The sequence below is a fragment of the Mchenga conophoros genome, linkage group LG7, assembly GCF_057382185.1.
Source record: "Mchenga conophoros isolate Kocher_MC1m ecotype Shallow Benthic linkage group LG7, M_conophoros_male_GT1.1, whole genome shotgun sequence".
In the NCBI taxonomy this organism is placed as follows: Eukaryota; Metazoa; Chordata; class Actinopteri; order Cichliformes; family Cichlidae; genus Mchenga; species Mchenga conophoros.
This window is the reverse complement of record NC_140532.1, coordinates 44,241,015-44,267,238: the sequence shown is the minus strand read 5'-3', so window position 1 is coordinate 44,267,238 and position 26,224 is coordinate 44,241,015. Positions and strand designations below refer to the sequence as shown.

The window sequence follows — 26,224 nt, the reverse complement described above, 5'->3', positions numbered from 1 at the left end:
TTTTTTAGGGGTCACCACATCTCACCCTAGCATACTTTCCTGTCACGCCAAGACTCTGGATGTCTTTCATTACATCCATGAACCTCCTATGAGATCTTCCCTTTTTCCTCTTGCCTGGCAGCTCATTCTTCAACATCCTTTGTTCAATATATCCACTATCCCTCCTCTGCATGCGACCAAAGCATCTCACTCTTGAATATTTGACTTTGTCTCCAAACTGCTCAACCTGAGCTGTCCCTCTCATATACTCATTTGTAATCCTATCCATCATGCTCACTCCCAATGACAGCCTGAGCATCTTCAATTCTGCCATCGCCAGCTCGACCTCCAGTCTTTTTGTCAGTGCCACTGTCTCCAAACAATAGACTAGGTCTCACTACCATCTTGTTAACCTTCTCTCTCACTCTTTCTGTCACACATGAAATCCGACACTTGTCTTCAACCGCTCCACCCTGCCCGCATGCTCTTCTCTTGCTTTGGATGATTGGCCCCAGTTTGCATTTCCACCCATCTCCCTCTCATTCACTTATTTTCAAACAGATTATGTTTGCATACATTTTTGATATATCTTTCCTTAACACTGGATACCACAAAGTATGAATATATAAATAAGAACTCTGACAGTCTGACAGACCTTGTGCACAAAGACCAAGAACTTCCTCCTGCAGTGTTTAAAAAACCTGGCCGGTAACTAAAGTCCTGTCCACAATTAAAACAAGTTTCTCATTGTCACAGTTGGGCTGAAGTGAACAGATCCAGCTTTCTTTGCTTTTATTTGCTTTCTCTTTTCGGTGTTAACGTTTCCCACGCCATCCAATGTCGGTAAGCATTATTATTCCATCCCCTGGTGCATATTTGAGTTACATCACTTCCAAGTTGAGACCCACTTGGTGTTCCCAGCAAATTATCACAGCAGCAGAGGTAAAGTCAGGACATCATGACATGAAAGTGAGTAGAATACATCGTCAGGGAGCCAAGAAACTTTCATGGTCAGTGTGTTTAAGATTACTGAAATTTCTTTATTTCTTTGCCTTTGCTCATGTTAGCAGTTTCCCCCTCTTTTCCCTGTATCTCACAGGATGTGTGTTAAGGAAGTCTCTGCCATTAAAAAAGATTTCTCACCATTCTTAAGCCAAAATATCGATTTATTAGCTGAAAATGTTGACTTACAGATTCGACTTCTGAATAATTAAATCAAAATTGAAAAACAACTTGAAATTTTGAGTTAAGTTAAACATTTAAGATAATAATAAATAGAAATAACTTGAATGTGTCCTCATGTGCCTTTGTTCTTCTCATCACTGTCTGGTTTAATTTATGAGCGCCTCACTGTGCATTTCTCACTGCTGTCTATTTGATCTGAGTGGTGTATTTCAGCCTTTTTAAAGCCAATGAGTCAAAGCAGCGTTTTGTTATTGCGTTTCTTAAAATTAACACTTAGAGTAGCTCTGCTTCCATCATGGTGTCCTTTCAGAACTTCACCTTAAAAACACCATAAATATCCCATCTGGTCTGACTTTCCCAGAAAGATAAATTAAAGACAGACATTTTTTAAAACCACATCAGTGTAAATGTTGTCTTGAGGTAAGCTCTGAGTCAAATATTGCTGTGGCTCTGGAAGGATTGTGCAAAAGGGGAATTCTCGAAATAACAGCAAGGAAACGAGGAAGACGGGAGTTCTTTAAAGATTAGAGCAAATGAGGCTGAGGAGAGCAGAAAAAAGCTAGTTAGAAAATCCCACTGAGCTTTTTTCCCTTGTGATTAGTGAAAAGCTGTCACAGATTCGGGGCTGAAGCTGTAAAAGTGGTCATGGGCATCCAAACTGTTAAAGAGATGTCTAGAGAATTTTCACTACTCAACCAAAATTAGTTGTATAGTGAAGATGCCTGGATGGCTTTTCACTCGTTAGTGCTGCAGGGGTGTGATTCCGAAGTGACAACATGACATGAAGTGCCACTTGTGCAAGTGCAGCCTATGAGCAAAGGCATGGAAAAGGTGATCTTGTTAAAGTAGGAAGGGCATTTCAACTCTGGTAGAAAGGAGAATGACACATTTGTGAGCTTTGTGCAGTAGATGCAAGATTTAGGCAGATCATGGCTATTGGTGTACTTGTTTCTTGAGTTGAGATCTAATGTTTATGTCGAAATTGTTTATGCAAAAACAGCCAACTAACAACTCATTAAAATATAGTCCCATACTGTCTATGATCCAGTAGGCTGCTCGGTATGTGCTGGAAGACAGGTGCACATTTCACATGTTGTGATTGGACTTCAGTTGAGGTATGACCAGAAATCAGGCTGAAAATGAGCAAAATAAAGCATAACCGATGGTCCAGCCATGAATACTTCATACATGACAGAAGCTCAAGATTATAGATATCTGCCTCTTGTTTCTTTTCCCTTTACTCTGCTGGTTTCCACTGAAATTCCCGATGAACACGTGGCATTTTTAATCTTTGTTGTAAATTTGTGTTATTACAAAATATTTGAGTTGTGCAACAGTAAAGTGATCTCAGATGTTAAATGTTATCAGATGTTTCCAGATGCTTTCTTTCTGACTATTTCATAACACACTAAACACATCTAAATCACTGCTACATCACTATGAAAGCGTGAGTACTTACAGACGAACAAGACCTTGGAAGATGTCAGTTGTTAAAACTTGAAGCCAAAATGAAAGTGATGAAACTGGCATCTGGACATCCTTCACAGTGTGAAATGTGGGTGGAAAAGCAGTTTAGTTTGAGCAGTGTGAGGTCTGGGTCAAATATCAGGACTTGGGTTATCAACACTCATCCGCAGCTGTTCCCACCTGCTCAAAACAGCTGTCACAGCCGCGCCTGGTTTCAGCATTGGACAGCATGACGAACAAAACTGAAGATGAGCTTCAGTTAAATCTTGACTCAAATACACCAACAACAACAACAACCAAAAAAACAGCTCCACAGATATTTTTCCAATACTTGGATGGTTTTCTCTCTACCCTATTAGAATGAGTGCTCTTCTTGAGCTATAGTAATTTTACCTGAAGACGCCTCTAATATCTGCTGCCAGAGCATCGCATCAATTATTGCCCTGCAGTAAAGACGAGTAATGAAATAGCAATCTGCAATTGGATTCCAATCTCTTCAAAATGTGCTGGAGGCGCAATTTTAGTGCAATATGAAGCATGAGCTTGATTAATCTGAAATTCAATACCAATTACGGTAACATTAAAAACTCCACTGGATGTTTGGCAATACTGTAGAAAGCTGGCACAAGCAGCTGCAGAGTAAGAATGAAACTGCCTCGATAATATATTATGCGCGACACACTTGCTTTGCACTTACAGTGTTAGAGAAAAAAAAAAAACAAGACTCTGTAATAAAGCTTGAATTATAGTTTATATGTCATCTGTTGAACATTTGGAACCACTTGCATATATTTCATGAAAGTAATCTCCCGTGTGCCACGGGGACACTTCGACAGATGGGTTCTCATTATCAATTAATGGAGAAAATAAGATTGCGAGGGTACAATGCAGCTTACGTAATAGCTATCGCCTTTTCATTTTATAAAAAGATCAAATTGTTGATCGATTCAAAGTGAGTCTGGAAGAAGGGGAGGGCAGGCGGGGGCTGCGTGTGACTTTTAATCTGCTACCTTGCACTGATTCCAGATTTTCTCTCTCCCTCTCTCTCACTGACAGGCCTTTCCCCCAGAGCGTTTCCCCAGAGCCTCGACTCAAACTGCAGAACCGCTCGGTGTGGCAACTGTTGAACAAAATGGACTCTCACAAGGAGGAGAGAAAAAAATCCCACAGGAAAGGGGGAGAGGGAGAAAATCGATGCAAGAAGGGGATTTTCAAATAGGTTGAACTGAAGGTCGGGGGGTTACTGAAAGAGAAGAGCTTAAAGGTGGGCGAGAAGATTGCCAAAGAAAGGAGTGAGGGATTGAGAAAGAGAAGATTGAGCTGTAATGAAAAGCATCTGAAATCAAGTAAACTGATGCTTAATCTAATCCAAAGGCAGCCACGTTTTCTGCATGTTTCAGACAGCATCGCATCCAGCAGCAGAGAGACAGCCACAGTAAAGTGCTGCTGTGTGGATGTTTGCAGCCGAAGCTGTGAGAGAGACAGAGCTTGCTAATGAGCACACTGGGAGTGTCTGCCTTGTTGTTTTGTTGAGTGTTATTTCGAAACATTGCAACCAAGAGACTCGGGCGGGAAGGCAACTCTAGCTGTCAAACCATCTTTCGATCTGGGTTAATTGTTCGGGGAGAGTGCCGTATTATTATGATTAGCACTGTTTTTCTTTTCTTTTCCCCCCCATAATGTTTCCTCAAATGTAACTGTTACTTAACTGAGTTTGAGCATTTTTATTTGTTTACACGGATTTTTCTCGAGCTGATCAAATCAGTGTCCTTTGTTTACTCCTTTACATCCTTTATCTCGCTCTCTCTCTACCTCTCAAGCATTGATAACACACTTAAAGCACACTTCACAAAGTACATCAGTTTAGGGGTTGGTTAAAATATCATCCAGTCAAAGAAGCAACTCAATTTAGACATGCAGACATGGTCAAAGTCAAACTGAGCACCAGCCTGGGGAAGAAATTTGATTTATGTGGTTGTTGGTGCCAGACAGGCAGGACTGAGTATGTCAGAAACTGATTTTTCCACAGAGCCATCTCTAGTTTAAGAGAGAAAACATCTAGTGAGCAGCGGTTTTCTGGGTGAAAATGCCTTGTTGATGTCATGGAGAATGGCGAGACTGCCTCAAGCTGACTGGAAGGACAGAGTAATGCAAATAACCATTCATTACAATACGCAGATGGGCTACAGCAGCAGAAGACAACACTAGATTCAACTCCTGTCAGCCGAGAACAGGAAACAGAGGCTACAATATACAGGGGCTCCCCTGTAAATTATAGCCTCAGTTGGACAACAGAAAATTGGAAAAACATTGTCTGGTGATGACACTGTAGTGTAACGGTGTGGGGGATATTTACTTGGCACTCTTCTGGCCCCTTAGTACCAACATCATTTAAACACCACAGCCTGCCTGATTATTGTTGCTGACCATCTATCCCTTTATTATCACAGTGTAGCTGTTTTCTGATGGCTTCTTTCAGCAGAATAACACAACAGGTCATAAAGCTCAAATGATCTCAAACTAGTTTCTTGAACACGATAATGAGTTCACTGTGCTCAAATGGCCTCCACAGTCACCAGATTCAAATCCATTAGAGCACCTTTGGGATCTGTGTCATAATCTGCAGGATGTGCAGACTGGAAGCTGAGTTGTACTCAAATGCGGACACGAGCAGGCGGGGTTTAACAGAAAGCAAACTCTTTATTCAACTGATGGCAAAAAATGAACAAAAGCAGCAAACGTCCAAAAGGGGAAAACAGAAAACTATAAACTGCTAAGAAATACACCGGAGTTACTAGGACTGAGAAAACACTAAGCACAAGACGAAACAGGAACTAAACAGATGCTGACAAAGAACAGAGAGACAGACAACACACACAGGAGGGTGATTAGGGGAAGTGGAGACAGCTGGGGAGAACGAGGCATTGACGAGCAGAATCATAACAGACGACACAAAGGAAGCAAAACTCAAGACGGCGCACATGAACAAGAGATCACCAAAATAAAACAGGAAGCACAAACACAGACAGAGACTAATACACATGAACTTGACATAGACAAAAGGTAAACAAACCGGGAGGCACGGCAGACTTCAGGGAGACACAAAAGGACGAAGCACAAAGAGATGACTAAGGTTACAGGAAGGGAACTAATGAAAAGCGATTTACAACTAACCTAGAGACATAAAAATAATACAACAGGGAACTGTTGTAGTAATTATTTATAAAACTCAAAACAGTGTATGAAGTGACACGGGACAGGTTTATAGCAGATTTTACTACTGAGGGAACGAGAGGGCGACTAACGCTCTGGGTTTGTCAAACTTGTCACTGGCAGTGTTTCAGTCACAGCAGTATTGGATGAGAGAGAGAGAAAAAAGAAGCATTGCTGTTGAGAGGCCAGTGAGAAAACGGACACATCCCAGTAAGCACACATTGTGATGTGTTATTTTACAACAAGAAAAATTACATTTACCAGGAAAAACTCCACTTTTCATAACTAAAGTAAGTAAAACAACAAAAGTAAAAGATTCACAATTACTTTATTCATTCTTGACTTTGTTATTTTGCAGATAATACAACCTTATACCTGTACATATGCACAGATATAATATGCTGTATTTAAAACGTCAATCAAATTCAAATTCAAATTTTATTTGTCACACACACACAACCATACACAGTATGACATGGGGGTGAAATGCTTGTAGCTGTACAATGCCCGACCATTAAATGACAGAAGAAAAGTTTTACAATATTTACAATTTACAGTTTACTACAAAAATTTACAAATTAACTTAGGAATTTACAGTAAAGAATGTGCAAATAGCAGAAGAGATTATAAAGATAAGGATTATAAATTATAGGAATTATAGGATTATAGGAAATGTGTGGTGACGTGTGTGAGAGTCCAGTCTTATAGTGATGTTTAAGAAATGTACTGTAAATGAAGCAAGAGAGCACAGGCAGGCTAGTGGTGGTGTTAGACTGACTGACTATGCACTGAAAGTTGATTTGGATCACAAACATGTCCATGTAAACAAATACAGGGCACAAGGTGGAAAACTGTAACCTGAGGACTTAAGTTCAGATGAAAAGAACTGCGTTAAAGATGCGTCTTCTATTTTTCTTAGGAAGGATCTTGGTCAGGGGTGTGATCAGATAAATGTCAGTACAAATTAAAAATTAAAGAGCGGTTCATCGGCCTATCCCAGTGTTATTATCACAGCTGGGATAGGCTCGCAGTCCACCAACAGCCATGAATAGGATAAGTGGTAAAGACCAGAACCATAGTGATGCTCATTTGACTCACGAGCCATTACAATTCACAGGTTTTTGAACATATGTGATTTTGACCTTGAGCACAGTTTGCACAGATGAAGACCCATCAAGTAATTTCTGTATGCAAGTTTGATCAAATTCTGACCAACACGTAGGGGGAGCAGCGATTTTTGTGAATTATTGATGGGGGACGCCTCTCTGTGGCATAAGCTCATCGGTCCTTCTGCTGCATGTAATGAACTGACGACCTTTAAAAGTCTGCATTCTGCCACCTGAGCCGATGTCAGCGTGGGTAGTTTACCATATCGCTTCATAACTGAAGCAAAACTATGTGAATGAATATAAGAAACACTTAAAAAGCACAGAAATGTCCTTAACAGTGGAATACTACATTTTTTGTCTTTATGTTTTGTGTTGATTAATGATACAAAAACATCATTACTGGCTACACACAAGGATTTGTAAGGGCATATCAGCTCTAATGTTATTTAGGTAGAAGAAAAAACATCAGGTAAACAATTTTTTTAAAAGAAAAAATGAAACCTGTCATTTAGTGTTCCCCTGTGATTGGTTGTGGGTTAGAAGTGCAAGCTACGCCTTGTGGTCATGGTACCCTTGGTTGTATTACTAATGCAACCCTGACTGGCTAATGTAAGCAAGGAAATAATGTTTTTAAGAAGAGCAGCATGCAGGAAACATAAATCCCACTCCAACTGCCAGTTTTCACATCATAACCTAATAACCAAATGGAAAACAAATCCAGACAGGGCAGGTCAAATGTATTCACAGTCAGAGGATGAGCTCTACAGATTGTTGTTGAAATGACATGATAAATGATAATGATCCGATCAGCTCTGATGATACAGATCTTGAATAGTTTAAAGCCCATATTGTTAAATTCACTCTGCACTGAGAAAGAACCTTACTTTGTCTAATTAGTAGCATATTTAAGACTTATTTTAAGACAAAACAGCAAGAACAATTTAAAATTGAGCCAAAGAAACCCCTTTCTGCTAACTGGAGCAGTTATCTTAGCTGTGTAGCTTTATTAGTGCGCAAATTGATATAAAATCTGTTGCACACAATCATTCCAGCCATCAAATTCAGCAGCTTATCTCTACAAATGAGACGCTGATTTTTCTCTTCTCCTGTCTGGGCTCCTTATGTTGGAAAATCTAGAGCTTGGTCAGTGAACCCCAAGCAACCCCAAATCCTTGCAACCTCCACTTGCAAGCTGGTTGAGGACTTTACATTTTCCTCTAGTGACTGGTGGTTGCCAGGGGATCTGACTGGATCTTAAATCTGCACTGTTCTCCTGGTAAGTTGGAGATAGATTAGCTGCATGAGCTAAGAGGAGCAGGGCTTAGCAAGAAGTCAAGGAACATATTCCTAGACACAGAGATTGTTCCACACTTGCTTTATTCCACAGATGCTCCGGAGGGTTGTGAATCACACTGACACACACGGTGAGGATATATTTACTGTGTGATGGCACAGTTTCAGGCGGTAGCCAAGAGAACACACTCACCAGGCCTGGGACTTTCTCCTGGGCACGCTCTGTCTTGTCCACTTGGAGTGAGGGGTCAGGTGGTAAATCAGCTGGCGACATATCTTGTTAGTAGACTTAAACGAGTCAGTCTCCTGCAACACACAAAAGGGGCGAATGAGGGACAGAAAAGCAAGCCACAAATCTATAAACAAACTGTTCCTCATGCATGAGCACACCTGAAACAGGGAACTAAGCAAACAATGTGATACTGGACAGCTTTTCCAGATGTTAGATATACTAAAAGTCAGTAATTAGCATATATTTTCTTCCTTTATTACTGCTGAAAAAAAATACTTGTGAAACTACCAAATTTTACATGTTTACAAAGTATTTCTTTGTCTTGCTTTAAACATTTTCCACATGACTCAGTAATTCAGCTTCTCTTTTGCGTTCCTGTTCCTTCCTGATTCTCCGGCACCTCTTTACATTCTTTTTCTTCGCTCTCCCTCCTCCGTCAAACACTGGAACGGGTTGCGCTGGGCAGGCTAAATCTAATTAATGGTACAACACGACAACTAGAAAGAGGCAATGCGGCGAGAGAGGAAAAAAGACAGGGCCAATTTACCTTAAGGCGATTAACCGTTCCCGCTGCCTCTTCTTTTCTTGGGTGACAAACAAACATGTCACGCGCTTCAAAACATTCAGTGCTTCTCTTTCAGCCACTTGGATGAATGAGCACGATGTTAAGCAGCGCATGCTGATTTACAGAGCAAAAGTGTTCTTAGAAAAATGCGTGCTCCAGAGTTATTGACAGAGTGCAGTACTGTAACTCTATAAGCAATGCTAAGCATTAATAATGGGTCTGCATTAAAACAAGACACTGGCATATGATGTATGTTTTAACCCACGGTATGCCCTTGAATGCTCAGCCTAAATAAATCTAAGGTGGAAAATACTGGCCACAGAAGCACCTGCGGGGCCCTATATCCACCACATTGCCGCTATACACCCTTGTCACGTTTAACACAGTATCCTGCCACGGGTCGCCAGCCAGTCAGGAGAACATTGCTGCCAGCTTCTCACTTTTCTTCCCTACCTCCAGGGCTTTCCTCGCTGAAGTAAACAAAGATAAGATTAGAGTTTCTTCCAGGTGATTATCATCTGAACTCAGTAAGTAATAACTACACCACAAGGACGTTTTTTTCCCCCTGTGGCAGCCATTCTTTCATAACTGTATCCGTAATAGCTTCTGGGTTCATGTTTTACAGCCACTCTGAGTAGATTCTGTAATGTCTTCAGCCTCTTACCTTAGATTGAAATGTACTTTGAATTTCAACGTGTCTGATTTGTATGCTGTGCTGCAAGTAAACGAGCCGACTGCCAGTTTGGACAAAGAAAAAAAAAAGTGGCTTTGATTTTTGGGCAGAATTCAAATTTTGTGTTGGAAAATCTCTCTTTGCTCTTTCCTAGATTTCCCAGTTCCAAGAGGAAAGCATTACCTTCCCCAGTTTGATTTTTCTGGCTATTTATCAAAGCCCTCAAACTTCCCTCACTGTTAGTGCCAGGGTAATGAGCCCCCTAAAGCCAGGCAGCTAGAGGTTAAGAGCTCTGTTGACCTCTGGCTGCCTGGCACCTGACCGTGCTTTCCAGTATAACCCAACCAGAGCAGGTATTTTAATACACCTGGTGCATAGCTGCTTCCCACTTGCAACTGGGCTAACCGAGCGCAGAGTAACAATGAAGAGTCATACCCTGGTTCTGTTTGGCCCTGATATTCATCCCTAACCTCTCATGCTAATGAGTCAGCGCTTACAATATTTTCCATTCTTCCTGTCTTCTGCATTTGTGCCTGCACAAAGCAAACCGATGGTTCATTGTTATTGCAATAGCATGACAATGAATATGACACAAGCATCTAAGCGTGGCTAATGAAGGCGTGCGTGTAGCCTCTGTGTGAAATGTACTGCTTGTCCTTTTTACTGGTGTCAAGTCTGTAAACAAACAGCTGCTTTGAATGTTCACTATGAATAAAACTGTTTTATTCATACCCTTTTTGGACACTGCAGGTCCCGGGCAAGGCTGAGCAGCAACTCGTGGGAAATGGGGTCCACCAGGTTTAGAAACGCTGCATTTTTGTACAAAATGTCATTGAGTGACGTTCCCTGAAGTCCCAAATCCTAAAGGAGAGACAAGAAAAAGGATGTGAGTGATTCAATTTACTCTTTCTAACCCATGGATTAGAATTTCAAAAACAGAATTTGATTCAACTGAACCACACTTTAAATATTAAACTGAGATTTCATAGCTAGTTAACTGAAAATAGACTTTCAGTATTGTCAGCTATGTTCATTATTCCCTTTCATCACGGCTCCTTAACACAAGGTCAGCTGATGAGTGTTTCCCATCATAGCTGTGTTTCTCCACCCAACGTAGCTGCTTAGGGTGTGCTGGGCAGTGTACAGAATATACAGTTGTAGTTAACATCCACTCATCATTGCCAAATGTCTTTGTAATTGTGAGCATTTAATGAGCTCTCTGAACTGTTCTTTTCCCACTGTAATATAATTATACAGCATACATCTTTGATGACTTTAAAAAACAAGAGAAAAAAAGAAGATAAAAAGATGAAAAACAAGACCTAATATTTTCAAGTTGGTGATCATGATCGACTGCAATTTGTAGTTTCTCTTTGCGTTCAAAAAGTTTGTTTGACATGATTCAATTGATTTATCAATACTGAGTGGGAATAGGAACAATTATAAAAGAGGAGTAAAACTGAGGCTTTCAAACGAAAGAACTATACCAGCTGTTGGAGGTTGGTAAAATTTGTGGACTAAACTATAATGAACAATTTTTCCTTTCAAATGGTCTGTATTTGGTTTTACTTACTTGGGAATCAAAACATTGCCAAACCTAAAGGACCTGTGGAAACCTAATTTTCTTCCAGTTTATTCCTCAATAAAAAGAAAAGACATTGACCTTGGCATGACGTACCACTTTCTCTGATAGGCCACATTAGTTTCATTAAAATGAATATCCTCCCTCATATTTTATAAACTTTGTAGATGCTTCCTCTGTAATTGCCCAGAAGAATATTCAGGATATACAAAAGGCCTTCTCTAAATGAATCTGTCATGGCAAAAAACCTAGACAGAGGCTTATACCTTTACAGTTACATACAGACATGGGTGGCCTTTCCATGCCTAAATTACTGTTCTACAACCAGACTTGCCATGCTCACATCTTTGGTCTTGGCTAATGCAAATCTTAAATTGGAATCATGTATTGCTTCTTGGAGTTCTCCACACTTCCTATGGAGTCTGGTCACGTTATGTCAGTAATATAAGCCCAGTGGTAAAGCACCATCTTATTTTATATAACAGTATTAAAGACTGGCACTATATTACTAAATACCTTGGAAGGAATAATATGAAATCCTTGCTGTCCCTTATTGTCCAAAATGCTGACTTTCCTGCTGGCACTGGCTCATCTGCTTTCTCCTTATTGTGGGACGGGGAGATAATGTGTCCAAAGGAACAATTCTTTGGATATTTGAAAGTTAGGCACTTTTTATCTTCTAATCTCACCTCTACTTCTATTAACCTACCTACCTACAGGGTTCAGTTACCTACCTATAGCATCATAGAGCGGTTTGTCTTAGAGCCTTAATCTGGGAAGTCTTTTATTTCGCTATTCTACTCCCTTCTCTGTTCCTCTGATGAATATGAGCTGCCTAATATTGCTCATAAGTGGGAAAAGGATTCAGGCACAGAATATATAGAGGATGACTGGCAGGGAGCATTATAAAATCTGCCCTCATATGCAATAGACAGAGCGACTCAGTATAAGATTCTTCACAGATTGCATATCACCCCTGTTGTTTTGTACAAGATCAACTGCTCTCTCCCTTCTCTGTTCTCTTCTGATTGGGGAACATATTTTCATTGCTTCTGGGAGTAAATTAATTTCCAGCTTGTGGTCATTTATATCTACGGAACATAGTAGAATATTTAAAATGAAAATTTAAAATGATCCTGGTGTTTTCCTCTTAGGCCTATCCTTTAGAGAGTTGCATCTAGCAGTAGCTAGCAGTCATAGCTCAAGAATTGGGAGTTCGCTTTGTAATCGGAAGATTGCCGGTTTGAGCCCCGGCTTGGACAGTCTCGGTCGTTGTGTCCTTGGGCAAGACACTTCACCCGTTGCCTACTGGTGGTGGTCAGAGGGCCCGGTGGCGCCAGTGTCTGGCAGCCTTGCCTCTGTCAGTGCGCCCCAGGGTGGCTGTGGCTACAATGTAGCTTACCATCACCAGTGTGTGAATGGGTGGATGACTGGATGTGTAAAGGGCTTTGGGGTCCTTAGGGACTAGTAAAGCTCTATACAAATACAGGCCATTTACCATTTACACTACAGACTTCTGGAGAAGCTTCTTTTAATTGCCAAAAAGTGTATTTTACACAACTGGATCAAAGCTTCTTTGCCAAGTGTTACCATTTGGTACCAGGAAATCTAATACTCTCCACATGAAAGACTACAAAACAGAAATGACTCATTATTTTTTAGGGTCTGGTCACTCTTTCAAGACTTTCTACCTTCTGGCCTGAAAACCCCAAAAAGTCAAACACTTATCCAGTGTCACAAAATGTATTTCTGTCCACGGTTTCATTACTTCTTTGCCAACATCTTGTGTTAATGATGGAAGAATCTGACCACTCATGCTCCCTGAACCACTCTTGCACATTTTGAGCTCAGTGAATCTTGGACTATGACTCTGCCATCAGGGGAGAAAATATCACCTGATGGACAAACCTGGTCATTCAGTATGTTTAGGTAGTCAGCCAAACTCAGTTTTGGGCACATAATGTTGCTGAAGCTAAACCTTCAATCTAGACACTGGCAAGCAGATCGTTATTGGTTAGTGCCTCTGCTGATTGGGCTTTTTTCAATCCATCCTGCAGATGCTCATTTGGACTGAGCGCTAGACAGTTTGCAGGGTAGATCAGTGCCTCATTGTCATGTTGCTCAAGCTGTTCGTGAGCAGATTTTGTGGAGTGGTGCTACGGGTGGGGAGCACCATTGTCATATTATAGCAACACAGTGGTGGAGAAAATGAAACTTCTGTTGCCCTGTATCTGCTTTGCAAATGTTAAAAAAGCTTGATCTACAGAGACGTGCACACAAGCATAAAGCATCACAATCTTTTACTAATTGAAGTTGATCTACTCAGACATATTAAGAGATTACTGGCATTTTTATAGCATGAAAAGAATAGAAAAACATGTTCCTCTGGCCCATCCTCTTACAGTTTACAGTGATGGCAGATTTACATAAGGACACAACAAGAGATTATGGACCTTAAAAATTTGTTCAGCTTTGTAAACATACATATAACAATGTACAATTGTCCTCATTCAGGCTTTCAGTACAGCCCACCGGGATCCACAGTGCAACCTTTTTTTGTTTGCAGAGACAAACCTGTCAGACTGCTAACTTTAACTGTTTCTGCCTGCACAAGTACATGCGAGAGTCTTCACTCCCCCCAGGCATCTGAGAAATGAAGATCTAGTAGTAATGCCACCACATCCGACAACATTGTGCGTAATGTAGCAATTTCTGCCAGAGTTTCATGTGGGTTTTTAATCAAAACACGCACAGGTAAACTCCAGGGTTCAGTTAACATGTGAGAGGACTATAGCTATACTTGTGCAACCTGCAAGAACACAAGTTTATTTTGCCTGGTTCTCAGGCCAGGGTTATTTCATTAAACAAAGGTAAAGCTACAGACACCGAAAAAGAACTTTTGCAACATGGATAAAACTTGTAGCATGTTCAGTCACAACTAAGAGGATGGTTTTTGTTGCTGGTTTGAGATGTTTCCCTGAAACTGTAGGAAATGGTGTGAGGCTGTGAACTGCATCTCCTCTCAACTGTTTGATGCATCAGACGTCACATGTATAATAATCCCCCCCCCCCCCCAAAAAAAAAAAAAAAATGCTGTGAAGACAACAGATCCTCTGTCACAGGTGCACCACTAAAGGGCTGAATGCAGGGATGCTAAAATGGGCAATCAGTGTGATATTTGGAGCTGGATACTTACATTAACCAGTTGAAATGGGAAAAAATGTAAGACCTCTAATCCATTTGAGGATAATGCTTTTTGATTCAATCTAACGTCGCTTTTTTTAAATCTTGATAGTTCATAACCAGAAGACTGTGTGATGTGCAGAAGATTTTAATAAAACCATAAAACAGGTCACATCCCCAGTGGGGTGGCTGATGATATTTTTTGACCGGGCTTTATTTTCGTTTGTGGCGACAATGTAAATAGAGTATATTGAAGTTTGAGTGTTTGAGATGTAATGTTTTCAGACGCGCTGAATAACCCCAGCAGCACGCAGTGTCAGCCACCTTTTCGATGAAGACGCCGACACGTAAACACACAACAAGCCATATTTAAAAAAAGAAACAACAAACGGCGGAGAAGATATGAACGAAGCGGAGGAGACCAAATAATCCGAAGATTAAAGGCTGGCAGCAAAAGGAAAGGAAGTCAAAGGAAATCTGGTCTTTAAAGGCATAAAGCATCAACGTCTTTTCCTAGTTCAAGACAAATTAAAGAGTTTCCCTACTCAGATATATCAACAGACTACAGACCCTTTTTTTTAAATACGAAAAGAATATAAAATCGTGTTTCACTGGCCGATCTTCCTTTAACAGTTTACTGTGATGGCAGTTTTATGTAAGCATGCAACAAGAGGCCGTGGAGCTTAAAAATAAATACTGTCAGCTCTATATGAACTGAAAAGCTTTTCAAACTGCAGGCTGGAGGTTGAAACTGTGTAAGACATGCTCTATATGTGCTGACAGCCATAACACTGCGGGGCACAGTGGAGGCAAAGAGGAAAACTCCCATCAGCATTTTCTCCTCCTCCAGCTTTTGTGTTGATTTATTACAGCAGAGATCTGTGGGATTCCCTGACGCCGGGCTATCCTCCAGACCAGCTCTCCTTTCAATAAACCTCATTAATTGGAGACAGAAGGTGCCACATGCGTCTAAAAGTGGAGGCATAGAGGATTTTGGAGATTATGATCATGATGCGTGTTAACCATAGCACAGCTGCGGCATCAGATATGATTTTTTTTTCTTTGTGGAGCATTCACAGCTAAATCGAAAGACATTTCAACTACGCAAAACAAGATCTGATCCCGTGGATTAATCCGACCGATTCCTAATTATAAAAGCATGAAATGTTTTGCTATTTCTCACTGAGACGATGCCTGTGCATACGCTTGTGTGCCTTCAGATCCCACGACAAATGTCCCCTGTGAAAGCTGCATATCTAATCTGGTGTGTGCTTTGTCACAAAAAAGTCTGAATCGAGCGATGAGCTCCAAACCGCAGAACATCATCCCACACATGCAGTTCATTAGAATCCAATTAAATATATTGCAGAGTGCAACAAATCCAGTCCCACCATTTTATGTAGGAAGAAACATGCCAGAGCTGTCAGGTGAAGGATGCTCCAACTCCAGTTATGCTAACCCTTTTTTTTTCTTCACTGACTGGACTAAATTCAAAATATCATGGCTGTAATATGAAAATGAAAGCTGTAAAGACTTAAACAACACTTTGGTAAGGGTAGGATGGAGTCTGTATGTTTGGTCACAGGTGTCAGGACACAGGACTATTTCTGTATTTTATGATATTTTGGTTGTTGCTTTTCGCTGTCACGTTGATACATGGGAACGCTAATATGAGTCACTACATATTGGTTTTGAAGTAGACACTTGCATCCAGTGCTGGCTTTACAAAAAGTCAAGTATTTCTGAAACTAGCTTGTTCATTAGCCTGTGTATAGAAACCAAACTGTTTCTAGATACAAAGTGTGGCGGGGTGTAGTCTGCGGTGCTGCTGCAGGGGAGGCAGACGCACCTGCACGGCATCCGCAATCATGACTCGCCGGCTTAAAGTCTGTGCTCTCTGACTGTTGTTGCTGAAGAGCTGCAGCTGTTGTGTACATTTCAAAAGCCGTGAATAAAGATGCTGAAAAGTATGCAAACGTGGACGGGTCTTCTGTGGTTCTGTTACACAAACAAAAAACTTCTTGCGCCCTGTTAGTCACCTGAAACTTCAGGAAGTTCTAACTTATTTGTAACATTTATAACACATGCTAATTAGCAAGCTTTAAAGACACTTGCTGATATACTTTGTTTCTCTCAGACAGAGTTGAGCTAAGTCCTTCCCTCGGTGGCTGTATTATGAAGCAAATTCGACAAAGCCAGGCTTTTCCCTGCATTAGCTTGGTGCTGCATTTCTAGCATTATAGCTGCACATCCCTAACCCTAACCCATTTGGAAGAAACATTAACCTCCTAAGACCTGAACTCTTTCATGACATGCATTTTTAATTTCTCTTTGTTATTTGGGCTGATTGGGACCTGATGAATGGAAAAACAAAGAATTACCTTTTTTTTTTTTACCAGATTTTTTCTGAGAAAAATGAGATCCACATATGAGGACATTCATTTTAAATTATCAAGCCCTTGTAGAGCAAAAATTAAGTATGTTGGTCTAGACAACACAAAATGTGATGTTCACATATGTGGAAGCCAGGTACTAGTTGCCCTCCCCTGTACTAGGAGGTTAAATGTTATTCACTGTGCTCAGATCTATCATACCCCCACAGTCAAATAAACAAAATGTAGAGGGAGTTCAGCACCTAACCAAGTACAAGCCTGGAAATACCACGATGGCTGAGGGCAACGAGGCGCTTGCGGAGAAACTGAACCACGTCTTTGCACGCTTCACGGTGAAGGGACAACAGGCAGCCGCAGCTCAAACATCGGACAACAGCAGCAGCCCAAGCCTCATGGTGCAGGTATATGAGGTGAGGTGCACACTGAGGGCAGTGAACCCCAGGAAGGCCGCCGGTCCAGACAGGGTGAGTGGGAGTGTCCTAAAAGAATGTGCAGACCAGCTGGCTGGGGTCTTCACTTTGATCTTCAACACGTCACTGTCCCAGTCCTGCATCCTGCCATGCCTAAAGTCGGTCACAATTGTCCTACTGCCAAAGTGTACCAACATTAGCAGCCTCAACAACTACCGACCAGTTGCTCTAACACCTGTTATACTGAAGTTTTTCGAGAAACTGGTCCGATGCCACATCATGTCCTGCCTGCCACTCACACTCGACACGCTCCAGGTTGCATACAGAGCTAACAGATCAACTGAAGATGCCATTGTCCAAAATGCCATCTCTCACCTGGAACAACAGGGGTGTTATGCCAGGCTGCTGCTTTTAATACGAAACTCCTGGACGGACTAATAGTTAAACTGCTCGATATCAGATTTCCTTCTACCACCTGCTGCTGGATCAGAGAGTTCCTGTCAGACCGTGTACAGAGAGTTAGAGTGGGTCCCCTTCTTTCCTCAGCCCTCAGCCTTAAACCCGGCTCTCCACAAGTCTGTGTACTAAGTCCCCTACAGTGCACTCTGTACACACATGACTGTATCAGCACCCAGTCAACGCAGTTATTAAGTTCGCAGATGATACGATGGTGGAGCTCATCTCTGGGGGCGACGAGACAGCATACAGAGCTGAGGTTCAGAGGCTGTCGGATTGGTGTGTAGACAATAACTTGGACCTCAATATCACCAAGACAAAAGAACTGGTAGTCGACTTCAGAAGGAGGAAGTCCCTGCTGCAGCCCTTCAGCATCAACGGGAAGTGTGTAGAAAGGGTGTCCAGTTTCAGGTTAATGGGTATGCACATAGACACAGACATCCAATGGAGCTCAAACACTTCGACGGTTGTAAAGAAGGCCCAACAGCGTCTCCATTTTTGTGAGAATCCTCAGAAAAATGGACCTGAAGAGGGAGCTGCTGATCGTCTTCTACTGTTGCTCAAGTTAAAGTGTGCTGAGATACTGCATCTCTGTATAATTCTTCAGCACACAAAAAGGCACTTCAGAGGGTCATCAACATGGCCCAAAAAATCATTGGACATCCTCTTCCCTCCCTGAAGGACCCGTACAGCACTCGCTGTCTCAAGAGGGCACGCAGCATCCTACGGGATTCACACACCCAGGACACCGGGTGTTTAAGCTGCTGCCGTCTGGCAGGAGATTTAGGTTGCTGAGGTCACAAACAAACACACTCAAGGACAGCTTTTACAACAGTTACAGTAACAGTTAGATATTAATCAGTGCTAACAGCTGACCTGAATGGCTACCTCCCTTGACTTTTTTGGTGTGCAATAAAAATAATGTACAATAAGCATTCACTTATTCTTTTATTTATTAAGTGCTGACGTGGCACCAATTTCGTTGTACTACTGTACTAGGTATGACTGTGTAATGACAATAAAGAGTTATCTATCTTATCTATCTAATTTGGCTGACTGAAAATGATTAGCAATAAATAGCCTACACATGTAAATAATTGATTTTCTAATCAGAGCTCTGTTAGCTGCTAACTCATCAGCGTTAGGACCAGTCACACTGTAAAATCCATTCAAAGCAGCCCCCCGACGTGATTCAGTGTGAAGCTTTTATTTAGACTATTAAAACATTACCTCGCATGTACATAAGCAAGAATGCTGCCATTAAGAGGGTTGCATCTTGGCTGCAATCCAGCTATACTGTTATTACCATATTAACAAACTTAAGGCAAGTTGATTTTCTTTTGTATTTTAATTCCAAGGAGCCAGGCTGTTGTAATTTTTAAGTGGTCTTGAGGAATAGTTTTCCAAGCTTTCTCAGGACATTTTAAACTTTAACAGTGGACACTGACTACGTTTTCACTCATTTTCAGTCCAGTCCTTTCACCTGACCAATTTCAGAGTTTTTTTTCCTTTTAAGCCACTGACCACCAACCTCTGACTTATTCAATCATTAAAAGGCTTTTAAGTCAACTGAATAACTGGTATTGTGTCTACGCATAACAGACAACTTAGCAAAGAGCCAAATTTGCTTACCAGCAGCAAAACACACGTCTCCACTTCTTTACTTGGATATCCAAAAATTGCCAAAGATAACACAGTTAGCAGGCATAAAATAGCTTTTTTAGACCAACAAGGTGATTCCCAAAGAGCCAAAAACTTGACGTAGTGTGTCTTAAAAAAGGAAACTGGACAAGTGGTGAACAAAAGAAGAAGTGGCAGGTCTAAAAAAGATCTGAAAGTCATCTAATTAAGAAATAGGAAAAATCCTGTAGAGATCAGACACAGGACCCGAGAGATGCATCTGACCCTTCAGCTGATCCATCTACTGCTCACTGAACCCGCATCAAAACGGTTTTAGTGGAAGGCTGGCTGTCAACAAGCCATTCTTAAAGAACGGGATGAAAATTACAAAAACTGGACTAAAAATTGGTGGCAAGATGTTTTATGAAACGATGAATCCAAATGTTAAATTTCTGGTTTAAATCATCGTCAGTTTACATTGAGGTACAACAGTGATGTGTCTACAGCCATCTGTGCAACACAGCGGAGGCTCTGTCATATTTTGGGGCTGGATTTCAACCAGTGGTGTCAGAGATCTTGTCAAAATTGATCAATTTTGAATGTAGAAAACTAGAGTCAGATTTTGACTCTTCATGCAATACGACTGGGAAAGCGTCCGGTGCATTTATCAGCAGTGATCTGAAGCACACTGCCAATGAAGAACAAACAGCAGAATGTTATCAGTCATAGATTGGCTTCCCCGAGTCTGATTATTACTGAAGCAGTGTGGGATCATCTTGACAGAGAGCGAAACAAAAGTCCGCCAACATCCAAATAAGAGCTTTGAATATCCTTCAAGAAGCCTGGAGAACTATTCCTGAAGACAACTTAAACAAATGACAAGAAAACTTGTCTAAGAGAGTTTAGGCTGTGTTGAAAAATTAAAGGTGGCCATACCAAATATCGATTTTCAAGCTTGTTAGAATTGTACAAATTATGTTTTTGCTTTATATGCCGCATTTCCATGTATTTTTTTTTTATATCCATTTCTAGCCCACTGTTATTTAGGATGTTTTTCCAGTTAATAAAATGAGTGTGCTTCTGACAACTAATCTTAATCTTTAAAAAGGTCACATACAATAATGTGGAGCAGTTTAATTACTGTTTTCTCCATAGCTACATATTGGTAATTAATATCAGTATTTGCTGATTCTTTGTTTGCTAATAAATATCTAGAAGATCCCAAACTAATTAACTTAATGGCCCAGAAGGCAGATCTACCACAGAGATATCATGTGGGGGCCGATGTTATTCGTTCCTCTTTGAAACGACTTCCTCGATGTGAAAGACACTTGTTCCAGCATCCATCACTTCGAGGTGATTATCTCCAAAACCATCCGTCCCTGAGAGGAAAAGCTGCTTTACTGCTAGAGAACAACAACAGGAGATCAACTGGCAGTTTTTTTTTCCCTCCAGTCTTGAAGTATTATTAGTCAGACACTTGGCTTCAGCCCCAACAACGTAGCAGTGCTCTGGCTTCACCTCACTGAGTGATGGAGAGACTATTCGTGCTTCGTGAGCAGTTTAAATGCCGAGCTATGGAGAAAGCAGCCCCTGCACACGACCAACAAATCTACATGTTGATCTTTAAAATCCTTTAAAAAAATAAAAAGAAATGAGTGACTGTAGGTCTGCTTTAATAAACATAGACACTTTGAAGTCTTAAAGGAATATGTATGAGTCACTTCCCTCCTGCTTCATGCAAATAGTGTATGAAGCTTAACAATTCATCCTATTTTGTGCTCTGCTATTGGTTTTAGCAGAAGGATACCCATAAATCTGTCTTTAATTCAGACTTTTGAGAGCTTCCCATCGGCATTGTTTCCTGCTTTAATCTGCACACATCTGTATAATTTATTCTACAGCACCCTACAGATGGGCAGGGACTTTTCATGACAGGAGGCCCTCTTGATCAAAACTGCTTTTGTCTGAACTTCAGAACTGTTCCCTTTGATCACAGCTAACAGAAGGCAGCAGGAAGCTCAGGCTTCAAGCTTGAAAAATATTTATTTTTTCTTATTTCTCTAGTTTGTATAAATCTAGAGCAAGGATTAACCCAGAGATGGCAACACACAGCAATGTGTAACAGATGAGAGAAGAAAGGCTTCCCTTACCCTAGACCTGTATATTATTTCAGAGCTATGAAGCTGGGGAAAGAAAGGTGTTTCGATCGGGGACTGATTAGAGCTATTTTTAACAATGGTGTGTTATAACCTCCAAGACTTTTGGATAAACTGCTTCTTAAGCCTTCTTAACAATGAAAACAGTGAACAGACATGCCATTCATTTACATTATATACAGGCTTTGTATACTCTATAAACTTGACTGGTAAACAGAGTCACCCCAGGTTCTTAAGTCTGCCTACTCACACTTTCAGTGTTAATATAAAAGGCTGATAAAAATATTGAGCCTGAGTTTATCATCTCTATCTTCATCATCTGAATCTTAATATTTCACCAGCATCTGAATTTTTAATCTCACATTTCTAAGCTCATTCAAACCTATTTCGTTCAACCAAAAAACAATGCATAAATCAAACACAGATCATTTAGACCCACCCATAATTTAGAGCTTTTAGTACGCACTTTAATTTTCTCTCATCTCTCACATTTTATGTGCGTCCCTCAGTCCCGCTTAGCCCATCATCAGCTCATCCAGAATTGCAGCTGCTCACAAAAAACATGGCCACCACCCTTCTTATCCTGGCTTCCCTTTCACTGACATCCAGTGAAATTTGTGAATTCATTTCAAAGTGTTACTAATTTCATATAAAGCCTTTATAGCCTTGTCTGGCCAGGCTCCAGGCTCCGGTCATCTGAGCAGTCTTTATATACTGACCCAAGCTCTAATTTGAAATCTTTTTGACTTTATTGTAAACTCTTTTGAGGTTGTAGTACATCAGCCCCCTCAGTTTATCAGGTAAGCTGAATAAGTGGGTGTGTTTTAAATAACTACTGAGAACTAATTTCTGTGGTTTCATATGTTTCTCTAATCTTTCATCCAGTATTTTTGTGATATAACTCAAACCGAATGGATGCACAGAACTATGCCTTTATGAAAAAACACAATCAAAAGATTGTGTGTGCCTGTGTGTTTGCATGATGGATTGTGTATACTTATCTTTAATGTGTTTTTTTTGTAATTGTGAAGAGCTCTGCAACAATGTGTTAAGAAATGCCGTACAACAACAACAAAATAAAATCATTATTCATAGTATAATAATGTTTGATTGGACCAGAATGTAACCAAAGAAACAGACTTTATGGAACTATTCAGCATGCCTTCATTTGAGGAGAAGTTGCACAGGATTTTAGAAATCAGAAACGCTGATGGCCAAAGGCTATTACTAGCTGGGGTGTGATCATTATGCTGAACTTCTGCTTTTAGTGAATGTTCTGTTAGACGTGACCAGGTTTTAGCAGACATGCAAAAACTGAACTACAGAATTTTACAAATGCACTTGTGGATGGTTCAAACATTAAGCACACAGTTTCACGCAAAACCAGCTTCCTAGCGATTTAAGAAGGCCAGTTGCTTAAAAACCACCTTCCATTCTTTAGTCACAAAGTTTCAGGTACACTAGGAATAAAGTAGTCCCCCCTCCCCCAAGCTTCCACAGTAAGCGCATGCATGATTAAAATAAGCTCGGTCTCTTGCCTTTCTCAGCACTTTCAGCACTTCGGCCGCTTGCTCCATCTTCTGCTCTCGGAGAAGCCTCTGGATTTCCCGGACCCAAGCCACCCGCCTGACATATGGGCTGTGGTTGGTTTTCCGCAGCATCCCTGGAAGCTTGTCGGACTTGAGCATCAGGGAGGTAAACAAGAAGTCTCCGCTCCTGCCGCCACTCCTCTCGCTCTCTCCAGGAATATCATTCCTCTGGCGTCTCCTTTTTGACAATTTGCTATCAAAATCGAGACTTCTCTGTCTGGTCAACTTAGAGCCCATCACTCCTGGGAGGATGTGTCACTGTTGGTGCGGAGAGCGAATTTTCAGCGTGCAGCCAAAACATCACACTTAACTTGAAATGTGAGGAGATGCATAAAATAGTGCCTCAAAGTTTGAAGGCTACTAACCAACCGCACAGCATCGCCACCGTAAATGTGCGGCTGGTTTCGCCGCCGTCTTCTCTCAGTCTGCATCTGTCCATGCACTGCCTAAGCACTCTGGCATCCCTCGCTTTACTCGGGGATGGTGTTTCTTCTCAGCCAATCAGATCGGTACTCGCTGCACAGCTTGAGAGTGCAGGAAAACACTCAGCTGAGTTTTCTTGCATAGCTATTAGAGTTGGCTAAAGCTGAACTACAATCTGAAACTGGGTGCGAATAAAGTGAATAAAAATAAAAGCATCCAGAAAATATGTTTAGTTTGAGTTTTTGTCAGTTTGGTGAAATTTGTTATCACAACATGATGCTTTGATGCGTCTGTTTATTGAGATTTGGAGCGTCTGTATGGGTCACCTGCCTTCAGTGGTATTTACACTCACTGGCCACTTTGTTAGGTACACATGTTCAACTTAAATATACAATCACGACCTGTTAATGTTCAAAGTGAGCATCAGAGTGGGCCAGAAATGTGACCTACGTGACTTGACTGAACGTGTCATGGCTGTTGGTGTCAGTCAGACTGTCATACTGGGATTTTCCCACTCAGTCATCAATAGGGTTTACAGAGAATGGTCTGAAAAACAATATATCCAGTGATCAGCCGTTTTGTGGGTGAAAATGCCTTGCTGATGTCAGAGGTCAGAGGAAAATTGTCACACTGCTTTGAGCTGATAGGAAAGCAACAGTCGGTCAAATACATACTCATTATGACAAAGGTACGCAGAAGTGCATCTCTAAATGCACACTGGATCTTGTAGCAGATGAGCTAAAACAGCAGAAGACCACACTGATCAGCACTTCTATAAGCTAAAAACAGTAAAATAAATGTCATAATCTGCACAGGTTCACCAAAATTGGACAACAGGAGATTGGAAAAATGTTGCCTGGTCTGATGGGCATTGATTTCCACCGTGACATTACAATGGTAGGAATCAGACTTTGAAAAAAAAAAAGCATGGATCTATCTGGGCTAGTGCCAGCAGTTTAGGCTGCTGGTGGTGTAACAGTGTGAGGATATTTTCTTGGCATTTTTTTAGGTCCCTTAGAACCAACTGAGCATCGTTTAAATGCCACAGTCTGCCTGAGTATTGCTGCTGACCATGTCTCTTTATGACCACAGTGTACCCATCTTCTGATGGGTGCTTTCAGCGGGGTGATGCACCACATCACAAATCTTGGATTATCTGAGATTGGTTTCTCAAATGTCCTCTCAAATGTCCTCCACAGTCACACGATTTCAGTCCAATAGAGCACCTTTGGGATGTGTTGGAACAGGAGACTCACATCATGGACGTGGAGCTGATAAATCTGCAGCAACTGTGTAATGCTGTTATGTTAACAAGTTTAACAAGCCTTGTAAGCCAAAGATGCTTGCATTTTTTTCAGTCCTGTTATCAAAACTCAAAAAACATGTTTAAAGCATGGATGAATTCCACTGACTTTCCAAGAAAAGTCAAGAAAGTCAAATAACTGATATTTGTGACCAAAAATCCTTATGTACACACAGAAACTGTGTTTTTTAAAGATCCAAAGGTACATTTATCAGTTCAAGTTGACACAAACCTCAAGTTCATCGTATTTATTAAGCGACATAATTGCAGAAACAAAGCAAAGTAACAGGATTGAACATGTCCTGAGAATGTGTGCATGTCAGTGTGTGTGTGAGTGTGTGTGAAAACAAACTTATGTAACCTTTTCTAAGAGTCCCTCTCTAGTTTGGGCCTCTTTTTCCCACCACTGAAGCTGTGACTGGCTTCAGTGGTGGGATGACCCCAGTTTTGTTCATGCACCTCAACATGTGTATCTGTGATGACACCTGGTTGGAGGTCACCACTACTTTACCACACACCATTCGCCAACAACTTCAGGACTTTGCCACAGAATATCTGTGGCTTTGGGTGCTATCTGTTAATGATTGAGTGTGAAATGCTTTGCATTAAAGCACTCACAGATCAGAATTTAGTGTGCACAGGCACCCGACATCCCTGCATGTCAGTTTTGCCTGGGCAATGGTCACTGCCTGATGTATCCTCATTGTGGATTGAATTGATGGCACATCTTTGGGCATCTCCTGAACTGCTTTCTCTACTGCATCATCATTGGCAAAAAACAACCTGATTACCATTTCTGTCTTTTGTAACGCAGCAAACAGTTCTGTAGCATCAGGAATGTCTGTCCCTTTGCTGACCAGACTGTCAGCCTTCCTCTTTAGGGCTCCTCCCACACCACCCAGTGCACCCTTTACAAAGATCGCCTCAAAGAAGTTCCATGTCCCAACAGCGAATCCTTGTTTGAACAGTTCATGGGCCGTCACTACAAAAATGGACCGCGGAGACCTTTGGATGTGCCCTCTGTCATGCACTGGTGACGAGTACTGCCAGATTGCTGGTGGGCCCTTAAATCTCGTTCCTTTAACTTTAACTTTCCTTTAACGTTGTTTAACAACCCTCCACCTCAAAAGTATTTAGGTGCAGTTGTGAAAGTGGAACTGGAGAACCCACCTGTGAGGCTGAGTGAGGCTAGAGGTAAAAAAAATCCTTTTTCACTGACATGTAGTTTGAACAGCTGTGTTTGAATGTCAGGGAACAATGTCAGGGAACGTCAGCTCCTTAGATTACCATGACCTGGATGACTGAGAACCTACATACATGTTTTCTTTCCTTGTATGGAAACCTAGTATAACTCCTGTCAAGCATCTAATTTAGAGGGGTTGTCCCCCCT

General features: G+C 41.2%; 1 protein-coding gene across 3 annotated transcripts in view; it reads right to left on the bottom strand.

The window, feature by feature from the left end:
- The window catches only part of lrrc75bb (leucine rich repeat containing 75Bb), a 45,529-nt gene that overhangs the window by 15,082 nt on the left and 4,223 nt on the right, over positions 1 to 26,224 (bottom strand). The window contains exons 1-4 of one of the 3 annotated variants that reach the window (XM_085279510.1): positions 23,474 to 23,544; positions 23,058 to 23,366; positions 10,449 to 10,577; positions 8,440 to 8,552 (exon numbers count right to left, since the gene is read on the bottom strand). In XM_085279510.1, coding sequence (XP_085135636.1) covers positions 8,440 to 8,552; positions 10,449 to 10,577; positions 23,058 to 23,345 — 530 coding nt within the window. In that variant the 5' untranslated portion in view covers positions 23,346 to 23,366; positions 23,474 to 23,544. Of the gene's footprint in view, positions 1 to 8,439; positions 8,553 to 10,448; positions 10,578 to 23,057; positions 23,633 to 26,224 lie in introns of those variants that run through there. The other 2 variants (XM_085279509.1, XM_085279508.1) reach the window with 2 other exon arrangements.